The sequence below is a fragment of the Ambystoma mexicanum genome, chromosome 5q (assembly GCF_040938575.1).
Source record: "Ambystoma mexicanum isolate Mex_15411 chromosome 5q, UKY_AmexF1_1, whole genome shotgun sequence".
Lineage (NCBI taxonomy): Eukaryota > Metazoa > Chordata > Amphibia > Caudata > Ambystomatidae > Ambystoma > Ambystoma mexicanum.
The window spans coordinates 1,137,620,441-1,137,645,023 of record NC_090933.1 but is presented as its reverse complement, the minus strand read 5'-3'; the positions used below and the strand labels follow the sequence as shown (position 1 = coordinate 1,137,645,023).

The following is a 24,583-nucleotide window of genomic DNA, read 5'->3' as shown; positions in this document are numbered from 1 at the left end:
TTTGTGGAATGACATTGCTACGTACGCACCCCCCCACTTCCTGCCAGGTCATTGTCGCATCACATACCCCACATTATCATGCATGAAATGAGACTCACCGAGTAGCCAGGATCTGTTCCCTGCGTGTCGCTCCATGTAGCGTGGTATTGTAGAGTTCCTCAAGACCATAGAATCATGGGTTGATCCAGGAAATCGGGCACAACAATGTGTAATGATCCTGTTGGAGTCACACACCATTTGTACATTAAGAGAATGAAATTGTTTTCGGTTGCGGTACTGGGCCTCCATGGCATGTGGGACGACCAATTCCACATGGGTGCAGTCGATGGCACCAATGCAACCCGGTATGCCGCCAAGTGCATGGAATCACACTTTTGTGTTCGTAATTTCCTGCTCCGAGCGTGGTAGAGAGATGTAGTCGTCTGCGTGCTTCAGGAGGGCATCGAGCACTTGCAATAGTGTCCGTGAGAACAGTGGCTGTGAAATGCCATGCAACTGTCCGACTGTGTGCTGGTAGGTGCCTGTGGCCAGGAAGTGGAGTACAGACACCACCTTCAGTAGGGGTGGGATGGCGGTTGGGCTATCTATCATGCTGACAAGGTCAGCGTGTGTCATGTCCACAATGGCGGTTATGGTGTCCCGGTCCAAACGGTAGAGGGTGTGGATCTGCTCATCAGTGAGGTTGAACGGATGTGCTCGGAGGCGTGGGATTGCGGGCTGCCTGCGTGGTGGTAGTGGCTGTGCTGGTGGGCCTTGCTGGCCCTGCCTTGCCCTCCTCCTCCTCCTGCGTCTCCTCTGTGCGGCCGGTTGTTGTAGTAGTTGGTGTTCGTCTTCTTCTTGAAGTTGGAGTACTTGCAGTGCTATCAGGTCCCCCAGGGCCAACATCGCTAGTCCTGCCGGTAGCATTTTGGAGTGGGTGTGGTTGTGGGAGTGGGTTGGGTGTGCAATTTATGTGTTTTCAGCCTGTATAGCCTCCACCTGTGGTGATTCATTCCACCTGTGCAAGCTGCAATCCCCTTTGGGCGAGCACGTTCCGCACACAACGCTGCAATTCGACGCATGGCATCTTGCTATTACAATCATGTATTTAATCCCGATGGCAGTGAAATATTGGTTCATATGTTCATTCTGCTATGGTTCCATTGTTTCACATACTATCTTTGCAGTCGCGAACAAACTTGTGAAGGGTCAGTGGAATGTAGTACTCGATTGACGGTGGACCCTCATGCAGCACTGTACCGAGGTTCACCGACGGGCGGGGCGTCCCATTTGTGAGTGAAGCCAGTTGCCATTTTCACACACTGCCGCACTACATGGATGGATTTGTGATTTCAAGCGGTCACAGATGCCTTTTCGACGTGATGTTGCAAATGAGGAATTCGAAGGACAGCGCTTTCGGTTTTCAGCTAGCGGCGAGGAGACGCCCACAGGTCTGACTGCAGATATGAAGTTCTATTGTTTAATGTCCTTCGGACAGGGGCCATGGCGAGAATGCAATGATTGATATGAATAGTATGGGATGCGCAATAGCGTAGTGGACGATAAGGCAGGACGTTCCCAAATACATGTTACTTCACAACACTGGAATTCCGGGCTGGAGCACAGTGGATTTTGCAGACTGCATTACGCACAGACTCAATGGAAATTTCACATGTTATGTGAGTAAATAATCAGGCGTTTTCATACCGGGATGAGGGAATGATGTATGGATGCATGGACAGATGATTTAATGGAGAGTTTGCCATGTACAGGGCTTTTTGGAATCTATCCACTTCCCCTGCGCTATGTGATGCAGGGCTGCCATAGTGGGACCATCGTCTATCTGCCCTTGTTGAACCCTCCCTGTCTCGACGCGCCTTCCAACACTTGTGTCTATGCACGTTACTAATCCCATCTAATGGATTCTGTTTTAACAGACGCATGCACACAAACACTCGTTTGTAATAGTGTTTTCACCTCGATTTATATAGTTATGATTCGCAAGTGAATTTTGGGTGGGAATAATCCTTTTGAGTGGGCTAGCATGCATATGGCTGTGGATTTAGTGTGATCATTGAAGTGAGTAATTCAAATGAAGTTCTGATGCCCATACTATTCTTTTTCATTTCATTTGGGTGACAGGTATCTCCTCCCCTTTTGCCGCTGCCATCTGTATGCCACTCCTGCAGATGGCTTTTACTCCCGACACCTGCTGCTTCGTGTTAATCAGTGGAGCACCATTACGATCTTATGGGACGATCGCCAATGGGCCACATGCCCTTACGCAGTACTAGTGGCTAGGAGCAACATATCGACCTTTCAGCTGGACTAATGCCTACCTAATGGGACGGCCCTGCGGTTCTAGGCACTTCCATGTTGCCTTTTTGAACGTGAATGTAGCCCCTGTGTACCATGAAGGAACAGGGCGTCACACAAGAAGAAGCTGGTCATTTATTGCGGATGCAGCCCACAATAATGAAATATATTTTGGAGTTCATGACCTAATAGCTGTATGGGCTTGGTGATTTTGTTGTGCATTAAATTTTGATTATGATATTGACCGTGTAGCGTTATTCTTTGCAAGTAATGTAGCATATTCCTATTTGTGGAGCGATGTATTGTGAGAAGATCTGCATTGGGTTCCGCCTTCTGAGTATAGTTGCGTGGTACTGTACTGGGCGCGTTTGCCTACGAAGCCCAGTGAGGTCAGGGATAGGGGCTGCCATTATGACTGTTTTAATGATGTCATGCTCAGGGGCGGGGGATTAGCTTTTGTGTAACAGATGCCGGTCAGCCAGGTGGATTGGTGGAATGATGTGATTATCAGAATATGGCTGGTCACAGGTGCCTGTGTTTGCGTGCGTTTCTTGGAGGGAGACTGAGGTCATGTCCATTGGAATAGCTTCTGTATTCGTGCCATCTGTGCCCTGCAGCTCCCATTGGCCCCTCTTGAGATGAGCCTGGCTGCTCAGTCACTCTGCCAACTTGTGTGGTACATGCTTATGCTGATGGTTGGTTTGTTTACTGGCAGGAGTACAGGGCTGGTGCAGTCTCACTCAGGATACTGCTTTGAATGTTGCCTTACACTGGTGTCAAGCGATGGGGGGCATGTTTTTGTTTGTCTCATATTTCAGTTCATGTTGCTGGACTTGAACCTTCACATGCCTGTGCTGCATCAGTACGGCAATGGTGCCATGGCAAATATGGATGGCCACTCACAAGGCACTTGGAGCCCCTAGATTCATTTGTTCGTTGGCATGCATGGGTGACTTGTACATTTCACTGGTTGCATTGTGACTTCATTGCACCTACGAGGAGTTGTGCAATGTGGCCAGGGAGTGGTGTACAGGCACTCAGTAGGGCCTTTTACGGTTGGTTCGCGATGCCGTACTTCTCACCATGGCGGAATGGTACTTTCCGCCATGCTTGATGGCGTTAGGTATATGTCCGCTAGGGTCAGAATTCGCGTACCGTTGCGCCATGGTGGTAATTACGGTTTGGCATGGCGCGCGTGCGCGTACTTGGTGCAGTTAGCGTTGGCGTTCACTACGGTGTCGCTAATGGCATCGTACTTTACGGTGACGGGTCATAATCGCACCGAGCGCTATTCGATGGCGGTATTGCATTTCCGCCATCGTTTTTCGATTTCCGCCAGGGTCGTAATGAGGGCCAGTATGTTTTAGCACTTTTGGACGGCATAATGTTAAACCATGGATTGCCATCATAAACTGCGCTGCTCACCAGGCTTTGGATGACCCAGTCAGTTTGGAGAATGATTTCGCTGGCAGCACTGCCAAACAGGCGACTGAGAAAGTGAGACTAATACTACGGATGCACATTGTTAATTTTCAGACAGTTTAGATAATAGAGCGTGCACCTTGATTCACCATTTAGCATTTCCCTTAGATGGAGATAGATGAGTTTCTTGCATATATTTAAGTATATAACCAAAAGTGTCGGATCCAGAAAGAGCTGGCTATAAGTATATGGTGTTGAATGCAACAGTCACCACTATACTGTTTACTATTCCTCTGTCTGCATTTAAGGTTTCCACTCAGTACCACAATTGTAAGAGGGGGGCAGCAATGTGGTTGGCACAGCAGCAGGAAGAATTGTTAGAAAGACGGCAGAAAAGGGAAGTATTAGATAAGGTGTGGAGTGGGGCTAACACAGCACTCTCCACGTGGGGGATTTATAAAGGTACACATTTAGAAGGCCAAGTTGGCCAATTGGAAAAGGCTAATGGGCTCATATCAGGGGCAGAGTTGACGGGGATAGAGGTGTAAATTGGCAAACTCCATGAGATTGCAACGCTTAGCCAAACCACTAAGGGTGCACTGCAGAAGCTGATGGAAGGTGCAATTGAAGCTGGAAGTAACTTGGAATGGGATATAATGTGTGAAGAAGTACAAGCCTATCTGAATAGCCAGCTAATGTTGATCCAAGATGATGTTTGGCATAATAGTTTGCCTCAGAGTTATTCTTCCTTTCCTCTCATGCTGTGGTTCTCTCTAAGTTGGAATATTGCAACAGCCTCTTTCTTAATCTACCAGCCTCTACTCTCCGCCCTTTACAACTTATCCAGAACAGGACTGCAAGACGTGTCCTTGCCTCAAGCCCTGGGATCGTATCTCTCCAGCTCTGAAACCTCTCCATTGGCTCCCAGTGGATGCAAGGATTAAATTCAAAACCCTCTGCATTGTCCACAAGGCTTTCTGGGGCCTGGGTCCAACATACCTTCAGCTATCCCTCCGCAAATACCTCGCATCTCGAGCACTCTGCTCCTCTACCTCTAACTCCCTCAGGGTCAGTCGTTTCTCAAAGAAACGAGCTGGGGGTAGATCTCTGTCTTTGGCTGGGGCCTCCCTCTGGAACAGCCTCCCTGCCACTCTAAAACTTGAGGAGAACCATCTCCGGTTCCGGAAGCACCTCAAAACCTTCCTCTTTGCTTCTGCCTTCTCCTGCCCTCTCCCCTGTTGATTCTACTCTCGCTCAGCACCATGCTCCTGGCCACCCTCTGTCTTCCGGGCCAGGTACCTGCTCATCTTGCCACCCTCACGCACTGCCTCTGGGCCACCCCCTACACTGGGGTCTGTATCTGTACCCATACAGCCCTCCCCTTTTCTTCCTGCACTTTCAGACCTACATGGCCTGCTGCCATAAACCCAGCACTTGCCACTTGCTGGCTACACTACCATTGTTTGTTGCCTTTTTATTTATTATTTTATTATTATTTTTGTTTTTTCCTTCTCGCTCTGCACTATCCTTTTGTTCCCCCTTCTATGCACTTCTCCCCCTTCTCCCTCTACTCTGCACTTGCACGTTCTCAATGTCACTGGGCCTAGTAAGATCGTTGTTTTTGTTCTCCCCTGTTCCCCTTCCCTTGCCGCTCTCTGAAACACTTGTGTATGAGCGCGATAGAAATAAAATATCAATATCAATATCAATAGACTGTTGAAAAATGATTCTGGAATACCAGCCCGACTGTGGCAGTGGAGCCATTTCTGGAAGTACCGTTGTTGGTGCTCAGAAGAAAAAGAATGTGTATTCACTGCATTTGGGCCGATTAGAGAACAGTGGACCCTGGCCAGCTGAATTCTGCCTGGACCGTGGACCAGATGTAACTGGAAATGGGTGGCTCAAGGTTTTAAATTAATCTGAACCACTGACAATGCACTGGACAACCTTCTGCACTACTGTTTTTTTAGCCCACATGCACCATCGCAGAAGGGGTCCAGCCGTATGCAAATCAGTCAGATACTGCCACCAATGGGAGTAGCCCAGCCTGAACTGCTAGGCCAGGTCCCCTCTGCAAGGAAACAAAAGCAACCCCATACATGTTTCGGCCTTTTTGGGCCTCATCAGTGAGGTGCAGCTTGGTTCCCTATCGCAAAGCGAGCAAGGGTCCCACGTCTGGGCATTCCCTCTCTCACATAGGGAGACAACCTACAGCCAAAAAAGTGATGGGTGTAAGGTTTTGAATTAATGTGAACCACTGGCACTGCTCTGCGCAATCTTCCACACTACTGTTTTTTTTAGCCCGTCTGCGTCATTGTAAAAGGGTTCCAGTCATATGCAAATAAGTCATGTATTTTTTTTTAGTAAGTTCTGCACAGTACTGACCCAGAAACAGAGAGCCTAAATGGATGCAGACCGCAATGAAGGGGTTGTGCAGTGGAAATAAGGCAATCGCTTCACCATCAAGTTGTAATGCGTGGAAGGAAACTGAGGAAACCATGGGGACTTCTCACCTCAAAGGAGTGGCGGAGCTAAGTAAGGCTCGTAATATCGAAGTTGCCCACGCGGTGTATAACCCTAGGAATAATGGGAAGAGTAAGGGTGGCCTGAAGCCGCTTTCCTTGTGCCTATCATTCCTGCCCTCAACGACTGTGTTTGATTTTAGCATGGAAAAGGTAAATGCGCATTTTAGTGTTTCTGCACCCCCAATCCTGTCGCCTCAGAAAGTTGTCTGTTTTCATGCCTCCACCCCCCATCTTTTCTCTCAAACACCTCGCGAGATTCTTCTACCTCAGCCTTCTATGATATTGATAACCATGGGGCTTTGTCACACCAAAGGTTGACGACTAACATGGTAAAGCCGGCAGTGTTTATCTTTGGAAAGGAAACCCATGAGTGTTTGTCAAAGGCCATCCGATTAGGTGACGCAATATAAACTTCACTGTCTACTACTTTGGATGGCACTGTCATGGACGACTCCTTCCAGGACCTGCTCTCAGCTAGCAAGGGCCTCTTAAGAGACCTAACAGAATTGGAAATACTGTCTGTTAATGACACTGAAGATACTAATGGCAGAAGTGGGGATGCGGGGGTGCCTAAAATGTCAGATGTAAATGTTTCAACTGTTTCTACCTGTGCCACAATGGTAAGGGGGGTATGTTACGGATTAGGCCTTGACTCCTCAAAAAGCTTGGATGGGGGACTAGTATGGACTCCGCCCTCAGGGGTGGCTTCAGTCCTCCGGTTTTACAACAGCCGCCCCTGGGGAGTTCTTACGATATAGGCCATGATACAGGTGGTTTTTCATCTAAACCGCTACCTAAGAGTGGATTACTGCCTCCTGGTCGGTTAAGCCATGGGGGAAAAGTTGATGTGGGCAGGCTTCAGTTTCGGCCGATAGTTGGTACTAGTCTGAATTTGTTTGAGGACTTGAGCACTTTTGTGCCAGCAGCCTTACACTTTGATGACGCTTCGCCTGTCCCACTTATGGAGGATACTCCACAACTGAAGGAACATTCACAAACACCCAAGACACTCTGGAGGGAAGCCTGTTTTCCATCCTGCAGGAAAATCTAAACCTGGTCCTCAAAGCCTTGAATGATAGTAACAAATGGGTTGGTAGTCTTTTAGGGTAACAGGCAACGGCTTTAAATTGCTTAAACAATAGAGTCACCTATATTGAGGGCTACATCAATGGGGGAGGAAAAGATGGTCAGTGTAATCAGCGTTGTTTGGGAATTGTTGATGGGGCAGGACTTCCCTCAGGTAAAACAGTTCCTCTGGTAACCATCCCTGTTAATATGATTGGTAATAGATGATATCGATGATAGTCTTGAACTGCCAGTGGCCATAATTGTTGAGGACTCCCCTGTTTCTAGACCTTTGTCACCGGCTGAAGAGAGTTTCTTTTCTGCCAATTATGGTCTCCCCCATAAGTACTGGTGTGTTGCAGGTGGTAGAGGGCCGCCTCACAGAGAGGATGGATGTGGATGTAACTGTGATGGAGGGATCAGGCGGGAGTAATGTAAGAGGTAACTTCCCTATTTGTCAGAAGAAGAAAAACAAGAAAATAAATAAGAAGGAGGTGGGAAGGGGGTAAGTAAAAAACCTAAAAATAAAAATATAATCCAAGACAAAAAGTCTAGGGGTTCTTATGCATTTTTGCAAATGTTATTTCTCCCCCATGCTTCCTTGGTTGAGTGTGGGGACACTTTGGAGTCACATTTGGGTTTTAGTCAATCAGCTGAAACCTTGGTGGTGGAGGGACAGGATCATCAGAGTGGGCCCAGGGACAGGATCATCAGAGTGGCCCACCCTCCCTGATGGGGATATGTCAGAGAGGGTTTTAGCAGTGAATACGGAAGAGATTCAAGAGGTTCTGGGTTTTACATCAGTAACTGTTGATGGAGTGATTAATGTGACACCCCTGGTTGGGTCACAGTTGATGTGTTCAAGGTATTTGGTAGGTTTTGACCCCTCTGCTGTTGAATTCAGACCAGGGTGTGTGTCACATTTGGGGACCAGACCGAGGACTGCTTCTTTGGCAGTTATTTCAGAAGAGTTGAGAGAAGCACAGCATGCAACTCAACTGCCCTCTTCCAGATCCTCTGCCTGGTCAGGGCACGGCCCTGTGGGCCTCACTTTCCACACTCTGGAGGAGAGGAGATGCTTGATTGGCTCAGTCTGTGCCCCAACTGAGTCATCGGTGGAGGGGGTGAGGCGCTTGCTGTTTCCCCTGGTTAGACAGTGCCCAAACCAACTATTGTTGGAAGAAATTATCACGGATTAGGATACCTGCATGCTTGACCGAGCAAATGTTTTTAATATGTTGAGGAATGTGCCATCGCTTTCCCACATATTCAGCAGACGTTGTCCAGGTGGAGTTCTGGAATGATCAACGCCAGGACAAGGTCATCCTACATCTGCATCTGCGTTTGGTTTTAAACCACATTCTATCTGCCTCAGACTACATTAGAACATGGGTCTACGATATTAGTAGTCCTCTTCATCCAACCCCCCCCCCCTCCGCCGGCTCTCCCTGTGGATGTAACGAATGGAAAGGGAAGTTCTTTCTTGGCCACTCATCCATCATTCCAAATGAAATGTTTTGCGGGTAATGAGAGGAGGAGGGAGATGTTTAACCATGAGGTGGGTTTACCTGGTGGCAATAAGAACCTGGATTGCAGTTGGTTGGCGGGATCATTAGCCTTCGGGACAACATCTCGGGGGTAGCAGTCCCGGATTCCCCTGGCAGAGAGTTCAAAGTCATATCATGGAACACCAGGGGTTTTGCCCATCTGTTCGAAGATTGTATTGTCGATCCAACTAGGGCGGACGTATTCTGTTTCCAGGAAACATGGCTCCAGGATGTGCCGGTATTAGATGGCTACACACTTTTATTGAACCCTGCTTATAAGGGGGGAAAAGGCCATGCAGCACCTAACCTGCTTTGTGGAATTAGGACGGACATTTCAGACACTATTTTCACAACCTAATCCTTTTATGGTGGAAATGCAGGTGTTTAAGAAGTGTGGGGTGACTGACGGTGTCAAACGCTGAAGAGCGCTCTATAAGGATAAGGGCAGGTAGGAGTGTTGTTATCTAGTGCAAGCAGGATGTGTTCTATCATGTACAGAAGTGCAGTTTCATTGCTTCTATGGGGTCTGAAACCAGAAATGTTAGATTATAGATTGGTCTACATTTTTCTAGGTTCTTTTCCTTTGTATAGCGCCTTTATCCCATTAATACGGCCTCAGCGTACTTGTGGTGGGAATGCCCTTGGGGGACCGAAGGCCAAGGTATGGGAAATTGTGTGAAGGCTAGAACGTGTGTGTGTATTTGGCCAGCATAGGTTGTTATGAGTGCTGGCCGGACTCCCAAAAAAACTACCCATGAATTCAGGCACGTAGATGGGTGCTGAGTGGGGTGAATATGTATGATAAGAGCAAAGACTCGTTAAGTGACCAACGAGATTGAATGTTGTCGTAGATTGGCACTGTATCCTAATGGAGAAGAGGTTTTGTACGCTGTATTTAAGCCTGGGGTGATCGCTGTGTCCAGCAAGACGGAACTTTTGTCATAGTCATCTCTGCCTTAATGCATGTGGAGTGGTCTAACTATTGCTTTTTTTTAGCACCGTGGGGTACGAGCCAGTTGAGAATGTGGCATTGCAGTATTGTGCTATGTGGTGGTCTAGTAGAGATCTATTTTCTTTTATTAAAGAGGCTGGATGAGGGTCGGTTTGAGTGGGGGCTGCCTTCAGGTTCATTATTATGTTTTCTTTTTCCCATGCTGAAGTAGGCGTGGAGGCTTTGAATGTAGGTGGACTCATGCATGGATCGAGCAGTGGGGTTGCTGAAAGATTGGTAAGGTTGAAATTGTCTATAGTGTTCAGGATTTTGTTAATCTTTTTTGGGAAATCTACAGCTATATTGTCAGCTCTTGTCTTGGGTGGGAGTGGGGAGGCTGTTCAATTTTTCAGGGTTGGTGATTTGGTGGTATATTTTGAAGAGTGCAGCTGCTTGGAAAGTGAGTGAGAGGTCAGCAAGGGAACCCTCGTCAGAAGAAAACTTCAACCAGTGGCAGTGTAAACAATAATTCTGCAGAGGAAAACCACAAGTATACAGAACTACCTTGTCCTATATGTATTCAAAGGGAGATGGGCAGAGCAGTGAGAGTCAATAACATTAAGAAAAGCATTTTATTTAGCTTCTTGCCTGCTGGATTTAGGGCTCACTCAGTGAGCCTTATTATGACTTTCCGATGTACATACCACAAAACTCGTTTATTACCACCTTGTTTGTTATTACTGTTGCTCGAATTTACCGCCAAATTATGAGTGAGCTAATGGCAGATTCACTTCTTATTGTAGAATCCATCGGACTGTATGATGGATTTAGAGGAAGGTGGGTGGTAATTCCGCTGCAGATAATTTCTCCAGTTTTTTGGTGGTAGTGAAGAAAAGGAAACCAGCTATAATCAATCAAATTCTGTGCAGTCTACACATAATATCCACACAATTTTAAAAACATAATCTAACAAATATAACAAGACATCTCAATTTAAATCTAAAAAAACATTGAAAAGGGTAGGGTCAAACAAATCCATGCACACTATGATTCCAGAATAAAAACACGCAAACCTCCCACACTGACGGCACACCTTCAGCTGTAAGGACAGGCCCTTTCAAACAGTGCTCAGCCTCGAGTGCTGGAGGTACCTCATCCATTTCACCACCAATGTCAGAATTCTGCTGTGTGGGAAAGTGCAGGTAAAGTGACGGAAAACCACAATTTCTCCCTACTCCAAGAAACTCTTAATGAGGCCCATAGTTCCAAAATGTTTTTCCACTACTGCTCCTTCCTCTTAAGCTGGGTAACATGTTGCACATTGTTGGGAAGGAGCTAGCTGCATTTCTTCATTCCCAAGCGCTTTACAATTAGGCAAGACTTCTGTTGACTGTTTCTAAGGCACTATATCACCGAGAAAGCTTTTTCGTGCAAAAATAATCACACACAGGCATGGCCTGCCACTGAATGAAAATAGTTAGTATTTAAATATATGGTGCAAATAACTATTTAGTTGAATACACCTGTAAAGGTTATTCTGTTATTTTATGTGGTTTTAAAATCTCAAAGCACAGTGAATGCAGCCTGTACTAAAAATAGACTACAGGCATTGCCTGGTGTCGGCTAGCTCTGGCAGGGAGCACGAGGTAACTCAGCAGCTTTTCCCTGTCCATCAAAAGCCAATGGAGACTAAAAGATTCAATGCACGACATACAGAGTACTATGGAAACAGGGTTTTTAGGAGAATTACTGGACCAGATAAAATACAATTATATTGAGTGGAGTGTGGAGAATATGGCGGGAAGGTGTGTTTATATATAAATGTTTATAATATAGAAAATGATGCCAAACAGGAGCTACAATGTATGCTTGCCCCCATGCACCAGTATGCTAAGTAGGTTTGTCCTAAATGTGAACCCGGTCATGCAAGAAGGGCGACTGCAGCATTCCTTTTAAGGAAGAAGAACAGTTTTGGATGAGCTATGGCGCTATCCAGTGACCAACTCACATAGTATATAAGGCGCCTGCTTGGCATCAGTCTGGAGGAGCCGGCCACGGAAGAAGGACAGAATGCTGGTCGAGGGGGCAGAGTCCTTTGCTCCCGCTATCCTCATTGTTGTACAGATTAAATTGTTATCCTTGCAAGATGACTCTTGGCCTTCATTCCCTAGAGGGGTGCATTCATTCTGGTGTGACCGTGATTAAGGGTACCCCAATATATTTAAGGGGGTACCCCTGTAAATTGGGCTACCTTTCAACAAGAAAGTCTCTTCTGCAGCATCCAGACCCCCCCAGCAATAGTTTAAATACCACGTGAATGGCTTTTGCATCACATACCAAGGCAGTTCAATTAACCCTTGTCAGACCTTGACCGAACCCCCAGCATGGAGGAAATTACAGGGCAAAACGAGAACCCTTTTCATGACAGTGATCTCCTATATATTTCAAGAAGTACAAGCAAATAATTTAGGAATTCCATACAGCTGTGCATGCTATGTTTGGCACAACAACCCGTAACAATGGACCCAGGATGTGTACATTTATTTTTCATCTCATACCACGCTACATTTGTGGCTATGGAGAGGAGTCCTTCCCTCGCCGGTAACTTTATATTTCCTAAACACAAGTCTTGGTGATCTCATGACACGTCATGCAGAATATATTATGAGTAGGGATTGTGTCGGGCCAGGGTGGCCGGACCCCACCATGTGAGGATACCCTGTCCGATGGGCCCATGTTGTGTCTGATGGGCCCATGTTGCAGCAGCCGCCCTGCGCTTCAAGTAACCACATGGACACCAGTCTCTGTGTGCAACCTCCGAGTGGAAGCCTGCTCGGTACTTTTATTACCTCGCCCACATGCCCATGCATGTGACCTAACTCACGTGACACTGCACATGCCTTGTGGCCTGACAGTGACATTACAATATCCCATGCCAAGGCTAAAAACAAATAATTCACGCAATAACAACAATATCAAACAGCATGCATTACAGTGACCACTAAAAACACCAATGCACTTGTGGGTCATTTTGGCACACTACTATACACACTCTTTACAGGGGGGTCCACTACCAGAGTTTGGGCAGTTCAGTTTATCATCTCGTGAGTGATGGTATAACTACTTGACTCACTTTGCAGTCCTGGCAAACACGGATTAAATGCTATTATGCTGGGCGTACTTTAAGCAGTAGAGTCATACGCAGGATCACAGCTTACAGTACACATTACTACTGAGTCCACTTTAAGCAGGTCATCACAGGGCAGTCCCTCTTTGTCCGTTCACCCAAGGTGGAGTGCGCTCCACTAGTCGCCAAAGCCGTGCCGTGAATTCCAGGGGCCACATCGGCTGTCGTCTCGTCAGCAAGTTTCTGCCCTGCCGGGGCTGAGCATCCAGGCCGTCGTTACAGACCTGGTGGAGGGTCTTTGCAGCCCTGCCCGCTGCCAATGCTGCAGGATGGTCCTTCCGGCAGACCGTCTTTCCTGGCTCACCTCCTGCCTGACCACAAAAGCACTCTTACAGGGGAGAGCTGAGGTCAAGCCAACTTTGGCAGGAGTATCCCCACTTCAATGCGGTGACGATCGTGACATGGCCAGGCTCCCGCAGGCAGGAGTTGACAGCTGCATGTTTGGACCACATGGTCTCACCACGCTCACCTTCTGCCTGACTACACAAGAACGCTCTCATGGGAGAACCGTGGGCATGGTGATGTTGCCCTCTTGTTACCTCCCCCAGGAGGAAGTTTGCAGTGGCTAAGGTTGAGGTTGCGTCAACTGCAGGCTCCTCCAGTAGGGAGGTCTCTTTTGTGGGCTCCGCGGTAAAAGCCACTGTGACTGCACGCCTCCTGTTCATTGAATGAAAATACTGTCTCAAGATGGCCACCATGGATGTGAAAGGCGGGGCTTCATACAGAGCTCCTCTTCCATTTCCATGGCAGCCACGGAGTGGCAACAGCAGCACAGTGGTGGCAGCGGTGGAGGGTCCACCACCGAAGAAAAGATGTAAGTGGAGTGGGGAAATGGAAAAAGAAAAGATATCAGAGGGTGAGGGGAAGATGGTGGTGCAGGGCGGGGGAAGCAGCTTTCAGGTTCCATGGAACGTGGACTTAGATTAGCACTTTCAGCCCGCGATCCAAGGAACCTGATTGGCTGCACCACTGCCCCGGGTGCTAATATGGCATATGCTACAACTACGACTCTGACCAGTGAGTGTCATTCAATGGCCACTGAATATTCTGGAACTACAGTGCTTCCCGTTCTATGTTTCCGCTTCACTCTCTCCGAGACTAGAGATACACATTTTAGCATCTTGTGCTTAATGTCCATCCTCCTGACAGGGCCTGTGCAAGGAATTTTGCCACTCTAGGCAAACTGTCAGATTGGCACCCCCCACTCTGGGTTCTAAGCCTTCCCAACGAACCGTCCCCATTTGGTTATCGATGGCAGAAACCCATTGCCTCCACCTAACACATTGCTCACGTCTTGTGTTGTGGATGGATCCCATTGCACATTTCTCATCCTCACGTCCACTCAGTGTTAGGTTTCAGAAGTTAAATCAAAGTGTCTGTGTTTCATAAATACAGGTTTATTAAACCAGTCAATGATACTATAGCAACAACAAATGTAATACTGAGGCATGCAGATCTTTTCATTTCTGTAAATTATTTATAGACATACAATACAGACAGTAGGAAAACTATTTTTGTAATGTGATACTAGACACCAGGTCCCTGGAGTGATGGTCGAAAGCTCAAGCGGGAATAATAAGGCATTTTATTAAATGCGTATGTGTATTCTGCATGTGTGGGGTGTGTCAGATGTGTGCATGTGGTATGGGTCAGTGAGTGGTGGGTGAATGAGTAGGAATGTGATAGTGTGGGTTTGAATGTTCTGGATGTAAGACTGTTCATGTTCTGGATGGGTGGGTGTGTGTCTGTGTGGAGAATGCAGTATTGGACTTTAGGCACAAGCAGTGCTGGGGTGCAAAACAACTTGGAGTTGAATATATGAAGTTATCGCATGACTCACACACTAACAAGCATGATTGATAGCCTAATGTCAGTTGGAAACCCCTGCACATGTGTAGCCCTGCCTCCACGTCATATGGCCAAGTAGCAGCCCATCAGGACACAAAATTGAAAAATGCACGTGATGCAATGTTGCAGTCTGACTTCAGACAGTTGTCTTTCAGCGTTGTCATGCGGGCAGGCCACGCATGCCAATGGACCTCTTCCCTTGCTCCTAGCCTGCCCTGCTATCTTCAGACAGTCCCCACCGACCCAAAATACCGACCACCACTCACACCTGCTGCCGGATCTGAATGATCTTTCATGGCGTGTGGAGTCACATGCCCCGCCCATCCTGCACGTTTGCATGGGAAGGTTGCACTGAAACTCCCTATGCCATACAGCAGGTATCTGTAATCGTGGCAAAACGTACACTTGCCCTGCCTTTGCTAAACCTGAAGTCCATGTCAAAGGAAGCTTCCAGTGGCCCTGTCGTGGCTGCACCTGTCATAATTTGTAAGTGAACTTACATTGGTTGCGCCATTTTGGATAAGTACAGGATTAGGAGGGAACCTTGCCCCGGTTTGTAAGCGTATTTGCATTGGTCCTGTATGATTTTGAGGGTATCTTGCACTGAACCTTCTCATGCCATAGCCATTTGTGAGGGAAGCTTACATTGGCACTGTGAGTATTCCTGCTGCTGCTGCAGTATCTCTTACTGACGGGAGGTTTGAGATGTCCCATCCAATGGTAAATCTTCATTTAAGGGTATCTTGCTGCCATGTATGTGCTTATCCTGCTCTGTTTGTAAGTGAAGCTTGCACTTTGCATGCCCCTGTTGTACCTATTCTACTGGTAAGGGACGCTTGCAATAGACCTGCCCCTGTTGTACCTATTCTATTTGTAAGGAAAGATTACACTAGACGTACCGTTTTAGCACCAGTTTTAGCAAACAGGTACAGCATGGGGCCAGGCCCACGTAGAGTACCTGTTTAGGGTGTGAGGTCGAAGCTTTCAGTGCTACTCATTTTGTAAGGGGAAGCTTGCTCTGCTACTTCCAATCCTAAAACTGTTCCTGTATTTGGCTGAAGTTGGAACTCTTGCTGCATGAACTCTTATGTGCAGGGGAAGTTTGCACTGCTTATGCCAGTGCAGAACCTTTTTAGTGTCCTAAGGAAGTATGTGCTGCTGCTGCCAATAGTCTGCATGTGTGTAGTACAGAAGCGCCTTGCCTGGGTACAAGTGACGGTATGTGTGTGTGCCTTTGAGTATGTGTGAGGGCGTAGTAACACTGAGGTCATTACTTTTAATTCTGTCTGATAGTAATTTTCTATTTCTACCTGATACGTTCAGCTTTAATGCTGCTTGATTATGGCCCCTATTTTTTAAACTTACCTGAGTTCAAGATTCAGTGGCTCTCAATTAAAAAGGCGTTTTTCAATGGGAAACCCCCGTTGAAAAACGCTTTGTAAATCTGGCCCTCTGTGTCTAAGAGGAATATAATTATAATGTTATAAACACAAGGGTTTACAAATTAGGACGAATGGGGAGTTGCTTGCTCAGCGAGTGGCGGCTTGGAATATGAGGCCAGACACACATGTTTGCAAGAGCGTGGAATGGCCAGGACTACAATGGGACAGAGAATGGGACGGTGGGAGAGCAGGATGGCATTTTGCCTATGTCGCTAGCTCGTTGATATGATAGGTTATTTATAACGCGCGGTTGCTCTGTGTTGTCTTGCTTCCAAGGTGAGCAAGTTGACGCTGAGCTATCCTCCCGAGACAATGGAAATGTTGGCATATGTGTCATAAGTGACTGAGCCAGTCAGTCCAATGCACGTGTATGTTTCCTGAGTTGTCACAGAACCTGGATGATAGATTTGCTGATTCTGGAATCACATCGCAGCATAGTTCTGGGCAGTAGGAGCCACTGGACTCACCAAGGCATCCCCGCTTTCTAAAAGCCTGCTGATGCCATCTTACTTCATACCCCAAACCACCTTCTTTGCTCACTCATCCAGGACCACAGCCACCAGGAAGTAATATCTACCTAATGTTGCATGAAGAAGCATATTAGGACGTTGTGGATTCCCACTGTGAATGCTCACTAAATTCAACTTCTATCCTCCAGAATTCCAGTAATTCTATCCTCTTTCCTGTGCTTACAACAGAGCATAAAAGGAACCAGCAGGTCTTGTTCATCAATAGCTGTACCCTGATGGATGACGCCCGTGCAAACAGAGCTCTTTGGGACCAGAGAGGTACTTATGCTGCACAATTTCATGGCAATGCTTTAAAGACAGGGCAAACCCACTTCCATGAAATCCCACCAGAGAAGCTGTACCACAGCCCATGCACCATTTCACTCAGAGCCCTTTAATATCCCAAATTGTGTATACCTGCCTGGCAAAAGAAGCCCAGTGTACTCTAAAAGTATGCCAATCGCTGCATGCAATGCTTGACTGCAAAGAAAAACGAGGACCAAATATCCATATTTCGATTGTTCTAACTCTAGCCATCTGATTCGCAGCGACATGTAAAGCTTCTGTTTTTTATTGAGAGTCACACTCAGGCAGACCCACTTATCTTCTCTTATGTGCAATGGTCACGTGTGTCAAAAAGCTGTGTAATCTGTGTTGAAGGGTACAGTAGGCTTGCAGGGGCTTTGTTTGAAACTTGTAGGGCAAAACCCGAGTCTGTATCTCGGAGCATTTCAGCAGATGTAGGTGCTATTTGCCTTCATCTTTATACAACAAACTCACACTGGCCTGTTGCAGCTGCTAGGTACTAGGCTTGGCACAGCACAGAGCCAGCAGGACACCACCACAGTGTCCTCTCCTCGGACCGGGTCCTCCGGCTCCGTCCTCACCACCGGCCTGCTGCGTGCCCTCATTCTGTCAGTATGAGTCTACGGAACTGACTGAGCTTGCGGCTGTCTCGGAGTGGCTTGGTGGCGAGGGCCTGCATGGCAATAGCACCAGTAACAGGCTATGCAGACAGGTTGCCAGCAGAGCCGCCCCACAACTCCTCCTGTTCTGACCTGGACAGGACACCATTTGCACAAGCCATGGGCACGTGCAGTGTTTGCAAGCAATGCTCACGAGTGCATCCTGAGGGAGGCCCTGTGCACAGCACAGTGCCGCCCACCACGCCCAAGCCCACAGGCCTTCACCAGCCTCACAGGCTGGCAGCGGTGTCTGTAGGCTGCCGCAGAAAGTCAGACAGTGCTTACTGCTGAATGTTGCGGCACAGAGATTGAGGAATGGCAGCTGGATGGGGGAATAGTTCATGCATTAAGTAACCTTGACATGCAGTCCACCTGGGTATTTCTCCAGCCGGTTATGTGTGTTATTTCAAATGTGTATTCCTGCAGTTTAGCCGCGATGCGTGCCAACCATGGTGTTGACGACTTTGTCCCACCTGAACGGAGCATATGAATGAGAGGCTTATGGTCGGTGACCAGTTTGAACTTGGTGCCCCATACGTAAGTCCTAAAGTGTTCAATAACCCATTCGCAGGCCAACATCTCTTTCTCCACTGTGAAGTAATTCTTCTCAGCCGTGGACAGCGCCTTAGAGGCAAATGCCACTAGGTGTTCGGTATCCCTTTTCTTCTGGGTCAGTACAGCACCTAACCCACATGTACTGGCATCCCTGGTGATGACTGTATCCCACGCTGGATTGAACGTCTGTATTCACGGTGCTTCCACAATCCGTCTTTTCATATTCTCTACAGCCTCCTTCTGGGACTCCTGCCATGTGAACTCTGCACCTTTTTTTAATATGTCTCTCAGGGGCGTCGTGATTTCTGAAAAATTGGGGATGAACTTGGCGTAATATTCGGCAAGTCCTAAAAACAACCACACTTCTTCCTTGTTGACTGGCTCTGGAGCCTTGACAATGGCTCACAACAGGTCTTGTTTGGGGTTTATACCACGGGAAGAAATCTTGTACCCCAAACATTCAACCTCTGGTGCTCTTAAGACACACTTTTCGTATCTCAACTCTCTAATTTGGCAAGGACTCTTCTGAGAGTGGCATTGTGCATGTGTTCATCCGTGGCATAGACCAGTATGTCTTCCTGGAAATAGGACACATTTCCTATGTTGAGCAGTAGTAAGTCCATCATGCGGCTGAAACACTGAAGCTGCGGACGATAAACCAAAAGGCATCTTAATGAACTGATACGTGACAAACGGGGTGATGAACGCTGTGAGTGGCTTGGATTCTTTGTGAAGATGTATTTGATGATATGCATCCCTCATGTCTAGCTTGGAGAACACTCTGGCTTCCTTCATCATCATGATGAGTTCATTTACGCTGGGGAGGGGGTAGCTATCAGAAATTACTTCTAAGTTGAGGCTGCAGAGATCTTTGCACACCCTCAAGTTTGATGAGTTTTGCTTCTTGATCAAGACGCTGGGGCTCAGCCACAGTGAGGCTTCTACCTCCTCAATGGTTCCCTCCTTCACCATTTTGTTGAGCTTGGTTCTCAGTATGTCTCTGGCTGTCGCTGGTACCAGAGGTACTTTATGCTTTACAGGGTCTGCATTTGCCTTGAGCATTATCTTGTGTACAAAGTTCTTGATTTTCCCTGGACCTTCCGAAAACAGTTTGGGAACGTTTTCTTTTACCACCGGCACTCCTCCTGTATTGACTGTCAAAACTTGATCTTCCGTGTTGGGATCTAATTTTATCTTGAGCTTTGCTTGATCATTCCATCCTAGGACCGCTGGGCCCTCTTGTGTGAAATACACTCTTGTGGTGGTTTCTCTCCCTCCAAACACTGCGGGCTTTCGCACCTCCAAATACTGTGGGCTTGTGGCATATGCTGAGAACTTCGACCATTTCGGTGCACATCATTTCTATGTATGTGCGTAGGGGCAGTATTGTCAGATCAGAACCTGAATCGGCTATGACCCTCGTCTCCATGCCATTTGCTCTGATTGTGCAGTGAGGCTTTTCCCTCCTGGCTTGTGAGCTGTTTACCATTAAAACTGTGGGTCTCCCTTCTTCTTCAGATAAGGATTCCTTTTCCGCACAGTGTTCCGCATTATTTCTATTGTGCCATCTGCATACCAGTGAAAAGTGTCCAATTTTCTTGCACACGGCGCATTCCTTGTCTCTTGCAGGACATTCTCTGTCGTTGGCTAAGTGTTTGGTGCTGGTGCATCTTTGACACTTTAGCGGTTCCTTCCTTCCCCACTTCTTCTCTCTTGTGTCGGCCTCTTGTTTCTCTTTCTTGTTCCTAAAGGCGATCGCTTGGACCTCTGCTGGGCTGCATACTCTTTCCGTCGCCCTGCAGTTTCTTCTACTGCTCTCTTAATCTCTATAGCCGTTTCCAGTTGGAGTTCCTAAATTTGTCCTGCACTTTTCTGCTATATCAACATGTCGCAGATCAATCCTTCTGCGTTATTGCCAAAGTTGCACAGTGCAGCTAGTTCACGCAGCTTGGTAACGTAGTCATCGACGTGTTCTGACGCTTTTTGTTTGCGAATGTAAAACCGTATCCTGTGCAGTACGGTATTAGCGATTGAAGATTCTTCTGATGGCCTCTTTGTATACGTTGTCGTTTTCGTCCACCCCTGCTTTGGGCGTAAGGCCTGCAAATACTCTTTGGCCTTCCAGCCCGAGCGCATTTAATAACATGGCTCTGCGCCTTGCCGCTGTGTACCCCGCACCTCCCAGTGCTTTCAGGTAGGTAGTGAATAAGGGATGCCATTGTGGCCATGGAATTGCAGGCCTACCTGGTGTTTGCAGTAATGGTGGGGCAGTGTTGCTCCTTGCATGGTAATGCACAGGTTCTAGTCTTAATCCTCATCACCAAATATGTAGTATATTAATAAGAGGATGAACCAACAGGATTCAATAACTTTATTTGCTGTAGTAACACAAAGCCAACAATTCTGGTAAGGTTTCCTCATATGTCCATAGGTAGTGAGGCAAGTGTGTAGGACAGGGGTGTTTTGGGGCTGCTCTACAGTCCTTAGGTAGTCTTTTGTCCTTCAATAGGGAGAGCGCTGGGAGTGTGACCTCCTCCCACACTAGTGTTCCTGGTGCGCTTTGCCGGCTCCTGACAGGTCACGCGGGAAGTCTAGCAAGACTACGCCGTGGCGCGTGATCTTGCGAGGTCCGTAAACCGCTCTTAAGAAATTCTCCCATAGGCAAGCGCCTAACCTTGCCTAGTGCTTGCACTGGCCCTGCCTCCTGAAGTTGTCATGGAACCTAAGACCTTCTGGGAGTGACATGTTATAACATGACCTTGGAAATATGTTGTTTACAAATATGCAGATCGACAGGTAGCATACACTCTTTTCCATTATATATGCAGTCTTCATAAGAATTAATCAATACACTAAATCATATGGGAAGGGGCTCCTGCAGGACCTGGAAAATGTGTGGTGAGTTGCAAAAGGTCTCCTGGGCTGCCTTGACTCTGTTATGCTGATGGTTTCAGAGCCTAGGAATGGTTTTGCCTATATAGTGAGAATGAAAGGTAAGCCCGCATATTACCCACTACAATACCAATGGCCTGGGAACACAGTACCTTGTATCTTCATAGCCATGTTGACATCGGATCTCTTTTCTAAGTCAGACTGTTACAAAAGAGGATATAGCCAATACTCGTAGCATTTTGGTTTTACCTGTGCCACCCTTCTCACGGACCACAGTGGGGCATTCTAGAATGTTATTGTGTGTGGTGTAAATGGGATTCCATATTGTCTTTTGGAATTCAAAATAAAATGAAAACAATATTGAGCACGTAATAAATCATACAAGCTATTGAACCATGGGATATGTCTGTAAGATTACGAGTGTACCCTTTCTTCTCCTTTTACAGATTGACATTGAACAAGTGGAAGATTGAAAAAACTCCAGCACAATGTATAGCCTATTTGATCTACAGTCAACACCTGTGGCAAGTAAATGTATGAAGTAGTATTATTTTTATTTGGGGGAGGGGCATGAGCACTGTAGCTGGATATGGCAGATAAAGAGCAGAAACAGAAAACCAGTGGCACACTGTAGAGAAAGACTATACATATTTACTGTTACACTTCCTTACTCGGTACTGTCTTTCCCCTGGCCTACTTGACTGTATCTGCTGTTAGCCTATTATTCAAAGTAGAATGTCAATATACTGACTGGGACGTCTTGACACATATTGCAGGTGTATTTGTAGAGCACACGTTCACCCACAGAGCGCTATTGACAGGTGATAGATGTTTATTGTTACCCGACTTAATGTTTCCAATTTTATTCATCTCATAAGGATGAGGGACTGGGTGGATTTGCTGGGATTCAAACCTGTGACCAAGAGGTCCAACACAGGCCCCGATAGTGAATGCATTAGTCCACTGAGCCACAGACAGAGCAATCTCTCAACATCCGTGCATCTACGACTAATTCCCTTTGCAGATCTTTGTTTCTGCATTGGGCATTTGTAACATGCTAGAGCACATTGCACTCTTTTTCCATAGAGGGAGACCTCTTTTTTGGCTTAACTGGACAAGCTTGAAGCGTATATAACCCCTTTTTCATGTAACCTCTTTCTCAGCTCTCATGGGCTTGAGAGAATGTCACTACCTCCTTTCTGACGACAGAAGAGAGGCACTGCAAAAACCTTGTGGTGGTCCAAACCCTCTCCCGACACCTCAGTACTGATCTGCCTGACAGTAATTCAATAGTGCCCCCTCCTACCTTATCGGACTTGCACTAGGTAGGAATACCAGAAATCGGGAGAGTTCAAGGTGTCAGTCACTGCCACTTGGAAACTGTATATTGATATTATTTAAGTATTAGTAATGTCATGTTATGTTATGATAAAGGACATTTATACTGTGCACCATTACCGCCGGAGAGGACTCCTGGTGCTCTGCCAGATCTACAAGGCAAGAGTGTAGGGTGGGTTAGTGGGGCATGGCGGGACAAAGGCAGAGCGAGAGTTGTGATGTCCTGTTGACAGCTTCAGTTCGGTTAATATCGTTTGCTGAGCATGCGTGTGGTTCACAGATCAGTAGACTCCCGTGTGCTGTTGTGCGGGACTGTGTGTGATTTGTTTTCTTGTTGCAGTGTAGTGAAGTGCATGCGGATTGCTGTGCAAGGATGCGGCTGTGTTTGTTTAGCGTTTGAGAGGTATGCAGAGAGTTGAGGTTTAGCGGTTGGGCTCGTGCAGTGTTTTTATTTTACCTATTTGCTTCGAATCGGGCATCTGTGTTGAGTGTCTCTGCTCGTGCTTTTCCTTGGTGGGTCACTCGCTGGGTTCTGCGCATATTTGTAGCATGTCTTTGTAACTTTCTAGTGGTTTGTGGGCAGGAAGGTGGTGGAGGCTCCGGCCACCCAGGCCTTTGGGTGGTGATGGGTATGGTAGTGGGTATGGGTAATGAGAAACAACACACGGAGCAACACACTCTCCTTTCTACCTGTCAGCAATGACACTTTATTTGGCAGGCTCCCAATTTAATTGAAAATGTATAACTGTTTACAATGGATCTAATTCATTGTGAATCATTATAATATCATAAACTCATTGCAAGAGCTTCCCAGGCCTTACACACCACGTCGTCCCGCAAGGTCATATGGGCGGGAACTGCGACAGGCACCACTTCCATTTATTTATGTGAAGCAAAGCAACACCAACCGCAATGCATCTAAGCACTAGCTGAGAGTTCTAGTCTCGACATCTCTGGAGCATTTAACACTCCTGAACAACCTTGGTGTGAATATGACACTAGTGTCACCTCCTCAACATGTGTTGTGCACCTGTCGGGCATCCGCAGGCAGGTAATACCATTGGGGTGGGGGCGGTATGATTCTGAGTTGTTACCAGCAAGCCATGCAGTGTGGTGCGTTGGTAACCCTCACTAATAGAAAGAGTAGCTTTCAATGACTGTGACTGTCGGATATTTCGCTGTATTGCACCACCTTGACAGGATGTACCTCCCTCCTAACCACATCCCTTCATGTCTCCCACACACGCTTCTCATCTGCGCTCTCAAATCACCTCCCTAGACATGAAGGGATCACTTCATCTGCCAGGACACAACAATGGCTCAAAATTGATGTCGCCATGAGTGCACTTGACCCTGTGAAATGCACTATTTGTGGCACTGTTATTCTATGTATTGCAAAACTGCAGTCTGTTAAGACAAGAATGGGTGGGTCTCTGTGCACACCTAAAAGAAAACCTTCGAGAAAATAACAGTGTTATCAGATAAGGAAACTGAAGCACAGTGATGTAAAATGATTTGGCTAGGATCACATACTTTGGTCAAGTTTCATTTAGGCTAATTGTGTAAGGGAGCCATATTTTGCTTTTATCCCACCTGCGCTAGTTAGCCATATTTTGCATTTAGCCTAATTGTGTAAGGTAGCCATATTTTGTTTGTTAATGGTGCCGGTGGCTTCAATTAATTCTCTGCCAGTAGGGACTTGAACTACCGGCAGGTTAGGCCTTAAGGTTGTTCACTGCCCTCCCAGCAGACTCGGCGTGAGCTGGTCGTACCGGCATTGTTTCTGGTGTTATTACTGGACCGGCTCACTTGTAATGAGGCTCATAATATGTTTTCATTTAGCTCTTAGACCGTCTGTGAATCGTAGCATTGCTCTTTGTACATAGATTGAACCCAGGAGGCAGACATTGTTGTTTGCACAGCTAACCCACTTTCTTCCCACCCACACCGCACCTTTGCAACCTAGTGTCAGGCGCAAGCTCATTCCACACACCCGGCTCTCACATATAACACAAAGAAGCTACCTCTAACGACAGAAATGCAAACTGTAGCTTCTCACATA

The 24,583-nt window shown here is 47.0% G+C and overlaps 1 protein-coding gene across 2 annotated transcripts in view; it reads left to right on the top strand.

Moving 5' to 3' along the window:
- The window catches only part of TMEM71 (transmembrane protein 71), a 637,748-nt gene that overhangs the window by 14,264 nt on the left and 598,901 nt on the right, over positions 1-24,583 (top strand). For both annotated transcript variants that reach the window (XM_069621648.1, XM_069621649.1), the window contains exon 2: positions 21,630-21,717. In XM_069621648.1, the coding sequence (XP_069477749.1) occupies positions 21,672-21,717 (46 nt within the window). In that variant the 5' untranslated portion in view covers positions 21,630-21,671. The remainder of the gene's footprint in view (positions 1-21,629; positions 21,718-24,583) is intronic.